Below are 11,490 nucleotides of genomic sequence, written 5' to 3'. Positions count from 1 at the left end.
GAAATAATACCCATCGGGGAAAAGAAAATTTGGATATGAACATAATAAGCTATAAAATTAAATACATGTATTTCCTGGAATCAAACTGTGATGTCTGACTCATCCTTACTCTCTTCGAGAGAGATGAAATTTATACATAATTATTCTAATTATAATCTTAGGAAGGTTTTTTGGTAACTTAAAAAATAATTTTATTTTAGGAAATTTTACCTTCATTTTATGTTCAGCAAATGTTTGAACTAAGTGTTTTCTGGGTAGTTCAGGTATAGGCAACTACAGCTTTTTGTTTTGTTTTGTCTTCCCCTCCAACAGTAGGTAATTTAGAGACCTACTATCTAGTGACAAGTTAATATCTATTATATAATCTTAACTTTTGATTCATTGGCATATTAAATCTAGCCTTTATATAAAAAAGATCAAACATGTATTTAAAAGTGTAATAGGGTAAATGAATGTAAGTTTTATATCATTTAATATATATGAGAATAACTTTACAAATTTACTTGTCGTTTGGGGCTGGTGATTAAAATAAATATATAGAGAGATGGTTTATGTTTATAGTACATAGCTGCTAGCTGGCAAAACTCAACTTCCTCTTGCCAAAAAAAGAAAAAACAATCTGGTAAGCATATTTTTTTCCTTAATTCAAAATCGAATGCATGTAAAGCGTTTTCCTTTTCATTGTCGTTGTTGATTTTTTTTTAAGAATAGATAAAGTGTTTTAATTTTGTGACATCATATAAGTTAAACAATTCTTGTGAAGTTTTACTAAATACCTTCTACTTAAGTGGTTCTTTCTAAATGAGCTGCCAGTATCGCAGATGTTTGAGGGTCTGACTAAATGTGCTCATTATTTTTAATCAAATCACGCCAGTGAAATACAACAAAGTAATAACAGTACCACTAACAGAATCCTTTAATGTGTACAAAGCACTTTTACGAGCCAAATTCTATTTATTTCCCTCAACACCCCAGTGAAGTTAGCGCCACCTACATACACTCTGAGGTCAGTTCTGGTACTATCAACTCAGACCTTATCATGTATCTTTGCCTCAAAAGATTATTTTCTCCTGCCTCACTCCTGTGAACACTGTTGTTAGAATGCTCCTGCCTGTCTCATCTGAGTTCCTGATTCTTAACTGAACCTCTGCCTGGGTTCCTGGGCTGGGTTCCTCATTTCTGCTGGTTTGATTTCTTGTAATCAGGACTCAATTGACACTGCATTCAGAACACCTGCTTCTGTTGGCTTCCCTGGAGTTGACATCTGTCAACTCAACATGCTCTGTTGGACCAAATCTCTTCCCATCTAGATGAACTCCTGTCTGGGACTGATCTCATTTTGCGGTTGCCCGTCTCCTACCATAACAAAATGAGACCCTTTCTTCATTGCAATAAAATCAAAATTTTAATAATATGCAGTTTTCTTCACAATAAAACAGAGGAAAACAGAAAATAAAAAGGTGTTTTAAAAAAACAGTTACTATGATAATTTCCTACACTCAAATATAAATCGAGGCTCCCCTAACCTTAAAAGGTAATGAACTCTGAAAATTTTGTCATATAAATTCAACTATACTGCCCTTTACATGTATCTGCTACTCCATCTATTTTTTCCCTATCTAGACTTATCTTCCAGTTTTCAGGTGCTTTTGCTCAGTAACAACTCATCAATAATAAACATATCTTCCACCTACTCTCTAGTAACCAACACATGTTAACCACCCAAATTCAGTCAACCAACCAGTGGGTAACCAGCCATTTAAAGTAAGGTGCTTGAAAATTTTCATGCACAAATAGAGTTCCTCTTTCAGAGGTTTTAAAAATTTGACTTTTATTTCATGCACTCAATTTTCATCTGTAGTTTTATCTTAATTTTACTCTAAATATGATGGTATTTAACGCACAAACATCTGATCTTCTCTTTCTCATTAATGGCATCGTCATCCGCCCAGATCCAGAAGTCAAAAGCCTAGGAGTCATCCTGGATTCCCAGCTTTCCCTCACTCTCTAGGACAAAAGCAGACTGTTGGCTCTCTCTACAGCACACCGTGTTGAAGATTTTGGACTTGCCAGCCTCCACGACTGCATGAGCCAATTCCTTAAAATAAATATCTCTCAAAAGATAGATAAATGGTAGACAGATAGACAGACATGTGTGTGCACACATGCATGCATGCACACACATGTGCATGCACACACTCACACACACACATACACATACACTATGCGTTCTATTTCTCTAGAGGACCCTGACTAATACCTATACCCTAATTCATTCTTTTCTCTCCTTCATCATTGTCATCACCATGGTCTTGTTCTACTCTTCTTCTCCTTGAAATAGAATCACCGAAAAAGATAACGCCGGATCTCCCAGTTTCCTGGGTAGGATGGACCGAACTTGTGACCTGACTTTAAGCTGCAAACAATTGTAAAACAAACTAATGTCATGGGTAGTTTCCACTTAGCTATACAGAAGGATCAGATTTCTTTCTGTTTGTGCACTCTCTTTAGCAGACTGCCTGTGATGCGAATGCTTATTCAATAATAAGATTGTTCTCCTTTTCTTCCAGCTTTGTGGAGAGATTTTCTAAGTTGGGAGATTTTGTTTTTAACTATGTTTCCCCCAACAATTTAAACCCTTCAGGAGTGTACTGCAGCACACAGGGAAAAAACAACCGGCCCCCTCGTTACAGCTCACTAAGGCGTGACCCCTCTGCCCTTGCCTCCTCCCTCTCTCTCTCTCACCTCCTCCAGCCACAGGGCCTCTCTGTTCCTCAAACACCACCAGCCCATTTCCACTTTAGGAGCGTCATAGTTCAAGTTCCCTCTTCTTGGGTTGCTCATTAAGGTCCCAGCTCAAGTGTCAACTCCTTAGCAAGCCAACTAACCTAATTATATTTTATTTTCTATATGATATCCGTAACCATCTTAAAGTGTGTGTGTGTGTATTAATTTTGTTTACTTATGTTTTGCCTGTGTTCCTCTACTGGAATATAAACTCCATGAGTGGAAAGATTGTATCTTTCTGCTTCAGTACTGTATTCTGTCTTTTAGGGGCATAATAGTCTCTCAACAAATAATAGCTGAATGAATAAAACGATATTTATTAAATCTGAAGCATCTTCACTAGTAACTCAGACACATTATTTAATAATTGATTAATGACGATGGGTCTATTTAATGTTACTTTTCCCCCTGAAGGTTTATTTTTATCGAAGAGCAATATATAAATGTTTATACTTATGAAAGGAGTACTTGGAAATGAAAAGCTTCTATTTCAAAACAAACTTATCTATTTTTGTTTCCTTTATTTATCTTTGACATTAGGAAGCAGTGCAAGTTTGATATTGCCTTTGCCAGACAATACGAGGAAATGTAAGAATATCATTTTATGGTCCTACCTTCATACATTATTCTTCTCTCCAACTAGTCAACAGGTCGTTTTGCTTTTATGATGGTTGCTGTGCAATGACTTTGATTTAAAATGTCATCCTTCCTCTTAAAGTGATTCAAGGCCTTGACCAAAAGGCAACTTGTGCATTTTTGCCACCATTAAGCACATCAATGTTTTATCTGTATAAACATTCCAATTTTTTTTGTCTGTACTAATTAGATTGTTGTAATAGAAACACTGCAAAGAAGCTGAACAAATGAGGACAGTTGGATACCTATATTCATTTCTCTGGAATCTCATTTGTGGGCTCAAAGATATGTTTCCTTTTGTGTCTTAATACACATCAGAAATTTATTTACAGAATTGAAGAGCCCCTTCTTCCATGTTAACTCTCTCTTACTAATCTCGCATTTATTTTTCAATAACTATGCACGACGCGAGCAAGGATGTAAAGACAAAGAAGAGGCAAGTTCCCCGCCACACTGAGCTCGCACTCTGCTGTGGTTAATTCAAGAGCAGAACTATCAAAGGTTAAAACACAATCAGGAAAAAAGCAATAAGTTCCGACCCAATATCTCAGGTTAAAAATAACTGATATCCAATAACATGGGCTTGAATTTTCTTTTCAGTGGGTCTGAAATTATTCCATGACACCAAGCAAGTAATTAAATTTCCAAACTTACTAGCAAAGAAAATCAAGTTATTCAAGGTGACTATTTAGAGATATATCTATTATATGCTATATTCCCTCACACACTTTTCGACTTTCCCCATTATTAATAAATAAAACGCTGACATGAAGAAAAACAAAAATAACTTCTGGAAGCTTGAGAAGTTGGATACGAGGAAGGTGAGCGTGTACCTTGTAGCAGATACAATCAGAATCCCATTTATTTCTTCTTGCCTTTTACCGTTTCGGTACATGCCAGCCCCACTCCCCAATGCCAGCACCACACCGAAGGGCCTGGGGGCATTTTCTGGCCATCAGAGCCTCCTTTGCCCACACACTATGAAGAAGAGAGGGTCAGAGAACTAATGGCCCCTGGGAGTAGTGTAGCACTTGACTAGTGACCAATGAGAAGTGATCGGTAAACATCTCAAGCCCCGTGCACCTTGGGTGGATGACTCTGAGGCACGTTGCTATACTGTCACCCAGAGCATCCCAGCAGGGCTGAGCTCCAGTTGTGCACTGTGGTCACTGGCTCCTTAATCCACCCTTTGCTGGTGCCTCCTCTTCCGGTCTCACTTCCCCCATCCTCTGCCAGTGTTTCCGGGGGCCCGCTTCCAAATAAACCACTTCACTCGAATCATTTTCAGCGGTCAGCGTCCTCAGCGACCCAAACTCAGAAAATTGTCCATGAGCCTCGGCTAATGAGCATGAGACCTGCACATGTCCCCAAAGAACTGAAATTAAGTAAAAAACATATTTACCGTACACCTACTATATGCAAAACAAAACAAAACAAAACAAAAAAACTATACCAAGTGCTAAGGGCAGGGGGAAGACTGGGATCAAGTGTTAGGCTTCACAGTACTTAACAAAAACAAAAAAAGGAAAAGTTGAGAATTATTTTTCACTTCGACCCTTCATTTGTTCATTAAATATTCAGGGAACCTACTATTTTAAGTCACTGCATTTGGCCATTTGGGGAGGTACAAATATGAATCCAATATGGCTTTCAACTTCGAGGAGAAAAGTAGAGGCCACGAGTAAAAAATTCTGCCAACTTCCGACCTCTCTCCCTAAAGATATGAATGTCTACACCCTCCCCAGGTTCATTCACTCCCATCACAGATCTCCCTCGGCCTCCTTATCTCATTACCTGTGTCCTGGATTCCAACCTCTCCTACCTCTCTACTCGCTACCTTTTTCCTTTCCTAGATCTTCAACCTCAGAATGCAAGCCTCTCCCCCAGTTTTAAGACAAACAAACAAAGCCTCGCCAGTAAGAAGTTGACACTACACCACTCACAGCAATGACTAATTAATCGATCTTTACGTATCATGTCAACCTGAGCATGACATAGTCAGAGCTTCGCCGCTCCTGGGCTGTGTGACCTTGGTCAAGTTTCTAAACTCCTCTGTGCTTCCTTTTCCCCCATCTGATCAACGAGGGGGGAAATAACAGGATCTGCTAGTTGCGAGAATTCAACGAGATCATCCAAGTAAAGCGCTTGGAACAGTTAGTTATCCTCGTTAACTTGGGAAAATCAGACTCAAAGATGGTGTGAAATGGTTCAGAACAGGATGAGACTAGAGAAAGCAGAGAACAGTTGCCGCAGCCGAGAAAGGGACAGAAGGACAGAGACAATGGAGACCCAGAGTTTCCAGCCTCAGGGGACAGGTGCACTGGTGGAGAGAGGTATGTTCTTCGGGGCTGCTCAGTTAAATTAATCATTCCAGCCTCAATTTCCTCATCTGTAAATGGGATGGGGATCATGATGCTTTCTGAGAGAGTTGCTATGAACTTCTAAATAAGATAATTTATATAAAGCACCCAGCACGTCATTCTGCACATAGTAAACATTCAAATCTTCATGCCCTCCCTTACCCTCTCCAAGTGAAAAGTCTAAACAGTTGATACAAATAGAGGGACTAAGCCCTTCTTCGACATATTGTTGTTTTGTAACACATTTATGCCTTTCCTGATCCACAGGCTCCAGCTGGTAAATTATGTGTACTTCTGAGCCTCAAAACTGGAAGATTATGGTCAAAAATTAGCTCTGGTCCTTCCTGGCTAGTTGACTTCTGAATCTCAGTTTCCTCATGTAGTAAAAGGTGGATGGTAACCCCTATCCATCCCACCTCACAGGGTTGTTGTAAAAATCTGCTGAAGGATCTAAAAGTGATTAATTAATGTGATTAAGGATCTGAAAACCCTCTGCGGCCTTAACTTGCTTTGGAATTGGTAGGATTTGTCTTAGAATCCTTCCTTCTCTTGATGTCAGTCTCAGTTCTTTCTGGAAGGGCCCCTCCCCTTCCTCTCACTTCCACTCCACCTGATTTCCACTCGTCTCCACTGCGGACCGGCCCAACCGTATGATTTTCCCAGTCAACATCGCTCAGTGGCAGCCAAGACGCAAGCTGTCGCTACCATTCTCATTTTGATCCGTTCTACTCCCTCTGCCATGCACATGCATATACCACTGCAGAAGCTACTTAGCTTCGTTCAACTCCTCCTGTGGCCTCTGTGACCTAGTTCTCCCTTAGGCAATCAAGATTCAGTCTCAGGGACCAGGTTACAGGCTATGAGTGTCAAAGGATCCCTATGATCTTCAGCTCCCTTTTAAAGACAAGGATCTTTGTCTTTAACTGAATTGAGCACTTTTGATTCTTGAAAGTTCACACTTAACCGGTGATGACTCTTCCTACTTAGAAATTAGGTCTGACATCATCGGAAGACACTGAAATGTCATGCAACAAAGCAATTGTCTTCTTACCTATATCTCCCATATCTTACATACATACATCTCCACCTCTGAATTATCGGATATAATTTGTAACAATAACAGGAAAAATGGACAAAAAGAAGAGCAATCGAAAAAAAGAAAGATGATAAGAACTCGGTTTTGCTCAATAACTGCATTAAGTGTGTCGTCGATCTGGTATCTAAAATAAGTCACGTATCCAAAGAAATGAGAGACTGGAAATAAAAAAGCAGAAATACGATAAGGAAATTTTTATGAAAATTAAAACTAGTCAGGGAATGGTAGTGGGGAATTGTTTCTTGAAGAAAAATCCTGGATTGGTATTAAAACAGTCAGTCGCTCATTCAGCAAATATGCCTGGCTTCTGTTTAAGAGAAAGAATTCCCCACTGGGAGTCAGGAGTTCTGAGCGCTAAACAGGTTGCGCCACTAACTCGTTGTGAGGCCCCGGAGAGATCACTTAACCTGTCAGGACTTGAATTTGCTCATTTGTAAACCAAGGAGGTTGGATGCAGCATGGGCCTGTGCTAGACACCAAATTCGGTTGTTTGTTCGTTTGTTTGTTTTTAACTCTTACCAGCTAATGAGAGTCTGTTGTCTGTCGCTGCATTTCTTCTCAGCTCTGCCCCACGTGGCATCCCATCGGTAGTTTGAAATCAGCCACGATGGGAGTGTTACACCACGATGGGAAATTGATAATTGTCACAAACGCCACAGTGCTTTTCCTTCTGAGAACCAATCGTTAACTTTGCAACACACCTTTGCTTGTGAACCAAACCATCCTATTTCAAGCTCAACTTTTCTGCTGAGGACCAACCTCTGTGTCTGAGCAACTCTCACTGTATCTCTACTGTGATTAAATCCCCAGTGAGATCTAAACGATGGTGCTGAATAAAGTTCTTCAAGTTAAAAACGTAGCAGCTCAAGAAAAAGAATGAAAAGGGAGAGTGGCTTTCTCCGCTGAGCCTGGTCTCCTGGGTCCCTCAAGGTACAGCATGGATGCTCATGGTGCTGATGATGTGGGAGGCTCTTGGGGAGGAGGGAGGAAGGGTTCTGGGTTAAGAGGAAATAAAGCACAGCAAGAAGTGAGACTTTTCTGTGGGTTTTCTTAATGAGTAGGAAGCCAGGAGAGGGGTACAGAGAATTTATATACCATTCGTTCTACTGCTAAGCATGTACTCTCTTATCCAGACACCTCTATTCATGCGCTGCTTGGGCCAAGAAAAGATAAAATAAGAATTATAGGGTCTCAAGTTTTAAAAAAAATTCTGGAATACACCTCGAATTTTGAAAATTTATTTTTTAATGACTAAAAATATTTTGGATATAGTGGGTTAAATTTAAAATATTCCTCAAATCGACATCACCTGTTTCTTCCTACTTTTTTAATGTGGCTACATAGTGTGGCCGGCGATGTTTCTATTGAATTGTGCTGGTTTGGGGCCCGCGTCTCAGACACAACAGCCCTTGGCCCGTTGGTCCAGCGCTTCTCTTTGAAGACCTTTAAGGGAATTTCTCCTAAGCAAACTATTCTGTTTGAGCCAGCACAACCCTTAGAAGATTTTCACTGGTTTGAGTTCTAACCCATGGCGCCCTGAAGAATATGGGAACGTTCCTGCACGAGACAGACTTTCAAGACGAACACCGTGATGGTGCCTCAGCCCCCACTGCAGTCTTCCCGCACCCGGGTTAAGTAGCTCCCCGCTCTAGCTCCCCTTACTCTTTGAGAGAGATGTTTTGTAGCCAGGACTAAAGTGAAATATCTCCTCAGGCTCCAGGAATCGTTTCTCAGCTTTATTTTTTGGGAAATCTCTCCTTTCAATACTTACTATGCTGTTTTTATTGGAAAGTTAATTACCACTATGGGGGCAGAAAAAAAAACAAAAGGCAGTCCTTTTAATAGCTAACACTGCTGAAGCCATCGCCATGGCCGTACTCTGTTCTCAGCATTTTACGTGTTCTAACTCGTTGAATCATGGCAGCAGCGAACGGGGCAGGTAATGTTCAGCTCCCCAGGTTACAGACAGGGAAACTAAAGCACAAAGAAATTAAGTAGCACGCTGGCAGGCTGCGAACCATCCTGCCTTCACTCGTGTTTTTATAATCACTATTGTCTACGGCCATGTCACCCTGAACGAGCCTGATGTCGGAAGCTAAGCAGGGTCAGGCCTGGTTAGTCCTTGCATGGGAGACCACCTAGGAAGACCGGGCCTGTTGGCGTCAAAAAAAATAATTAAAAAAATTAAAAATATAATCACTACTACTTAATGCTCACTATAATCGAATGAACGTTTTCCGCGATCGAAAACTCTGTTTCTGGTTGGGAGCTCCCGCCTTGCCATGTCCTTCCAGTCCTGTCCCCGGCATTTCGCCAGGACATGCCGTGCCATGGCACAGACCGGACACAGACAGGGTTTGTGGATTTGAGAGAGATGAAGGGGGATCAGGAACGAAAACCTCGAAGCCGAGATGCCTTCCACCTCATCTCAAAAGAGAACTCGGAATGGGAACTCTTACAGGAGCCCTCATTCTGAAGTTTAAGCAGGTTAGGTCTAGAGAGACAGAAAGGGAGATTCGATGACGTCTTTAAGAATTTGAAAAGCTGACTATGTCCCTCGGTCGGGGGTAATCAACCACCTGTCTCCAGGAAAAAAAACAAAAAATAAAAAATAACAAAACAACAACAACAAAAAACAGAAAAGAAGAAAATAAAAAAACAGGAATAAATCAGTTTGAACTCCTTAGACTACAGATAAGGAGGAGATTTCTAGCAATAAAAACTATGAATGATTAAAATAGTTCACAGGGGGGGAAAAAAGACACATTGTGGACTGCCTTTGGGGGTGGGAGGTAAGGGGTGTGATGTGTGGGCCTGTCCTTAGACCTGCAATGAGGAGAGACACCAGAGCTGTCCTCCTTTTAGCCCGAAACACTCAGAAGATACTAGTCGGGTGTTAGAAATATTGTGAAATGAAAACTCGAATGCACAAACCACCGAGGAACTCCCTCTAAGAATAGAGCAGGGAAGGAACGGCAAGAGATGAGAGACGTCAAGAGGAAGAAAGTTGCTCCCTGGGGCTCGGGGCCAGGGGGCCCTTTGCCCTGAGAAGGTGTGCCCACCCCTACCCCTAGCCCTACCCAGCTTTCAGGCCGGTCACCCAGGCGGAGGCAGCAGGTTCTGCAGACCTGGAGGTGCATGGGATCTCTGCTTCCCTCCTCACCACAGGTTTTGCAAAAAGTCCATGAACACTGACCCAAAAGGGAAGATGTGCCATCGACCCCAGGCCCCGCGTCAGAAAGCCTCCACCTCGGGGCCACTTACCCAACAGCTGTGCGGCAACTGCAATGAGAGACAGGAAAATCAGGAGCGGGGGCAGCCACATGGCCCAGAGTTTATCCTTTGCTTCCAGTGATGGAGAGGAGGGAGTGAAAAGGGATCAAGACACCCCTGGGGTCACTCCTTCCCCTGCCCACGCCTCAGAGCTGCCTGCTGAAAAGAAGGGTGGAGGAAGCTCTCACTTTTAAAGGGCTTCTGAAATTAGGGAAAACCTCCAATAAAGAGATATCCTGTCACATGAGGGTGGTTGGAAAAACAGGAATTCAAAGTTACAACTTTGCTTCGTAAGCTAACTTCTGAGAAGAGCAGACACGGAGGAAGGGGAGAAAGGACATATGTGGGAGAGGGGTGAGGCAGGGGGGAGGTGGCGGGGCGCTGGTGAGAAAGGAGGAGCCGGGCTGGCCGGCTGGAAGCGGGGAAGTGAAACGGCTTCGGACCCACAGCCCTCTCCAATGAGGCTGTGTGGACTGCAAGCTGAAGGCCATCACCTGAGCGCGGAAACTGAGGTTCTCTCTGCAAAGCAGCTGAATCCAGGGTCCGTCAGCAGACAACGCCCATTCTAAAGGAACGGAAATGGCAGGCACTAAAAAAAAGACAGTTTCGTGATGGAAACATTTTCTTAAAGGTTGAACCTGACTTCCCTCATTCTCCATACTCAGGGCTCAGAGTATCTTCTTTTTCTTTTCCTTGTTTTTTTTTTTTTTTTTTTGGTTGTTGTTGTTTTTTGGTTTTTGTTTTTTTGTTTTTCCTTAGAAAGCTTTGAAAGAAACCGTGTACAAGGAGCTTTGTTCCTTTAGCTAGAAGAATAGTGAAAGAGAAGTTAAGCCTAAGGGAACTGCAGTAAGGCTGGGAGGGAGAAAATTCTAGAAGTCTTTCTCTTGAAAGTTCTCTAGAAAGCCAGAGAAAACATTGACAAAGGATTTGTAATCAAGCCTTGAGGCCTGGCCTCACCCACAGTGATGTCTTCAAGTTTGGGAGGGTCTTCTTGCTAGGAGAAAATCTGTCCCTTTGGTCAAAAAGACAGGTGAAATTCTCCCTTTAAAAGAAATAGTAGCAGACCTTTCATTAAGCACAATAATAACCCTTAAACATCTCTTTTGTTGTTTTTCAGAAGTAAAACATGAATTAACATTTCGAAGCAGATATTCAATTAAATATTGGTCTCACAACTGAAGCATGGGAAATACTAACAATTGAAAAAGAAGGTGCTGGAAATATTGCAATTTTTGAAATTTTAAGTGAATAGTTTATCTTCAGGTAGAAAGCTCCAAGATTCACCATATTTATGATAAAGTCATAAATCTTTCTTCTTAACAAGAGATGTGATAGCGT

At 41.6% G+C, this 11,490-nt stretch overlaps 1 protein-coding gene across 1 annotated transcript in view; it reads right to left on the bottom strand.

Annotated features, from left to right (window-relative positions):
* The window catches only part of MRC1 (mannose receptor C-type 1), a 78,159-nt gene extending 67,856 nt beyond the window's left edge, over positions 1 to 10,303 (bottom strand). The window contains exon 1 of the mRNA XM_006906991.3: positions 10,144 to 10,303. Coding sequence (XP_006907053.1) covers positions 10,144 to 10,204 — 61 coding nt within the window. The 5' untranslated portion in view covers positions 10,205 to 10,303. The remainder of the gene's footprint in view (positions 1 to 10,143) is intronic.
* Positions 10,304 to 11,490: the final 1,187 nt, after the last annotated feature.

This window comes from Pteropus alecto, unplaced genomic scaffold, assembly GCF_000325575.1.
Source record: "Pteropus alecto unplaced genomic scaffold, ASM32557v1 scaffold11, whole genome shotgun sequence".
Lineage (NCBI taxonomy): Eukaryota > Metazoa > Chordata > Mammalia > Chiroptera > Pteropodidae > Pteropus > Pteropus alecto.
Note: the sequence above shows the minus strand (reverse complement) of the source record. Positions and strands in the feature narration are given on the sequence as shown.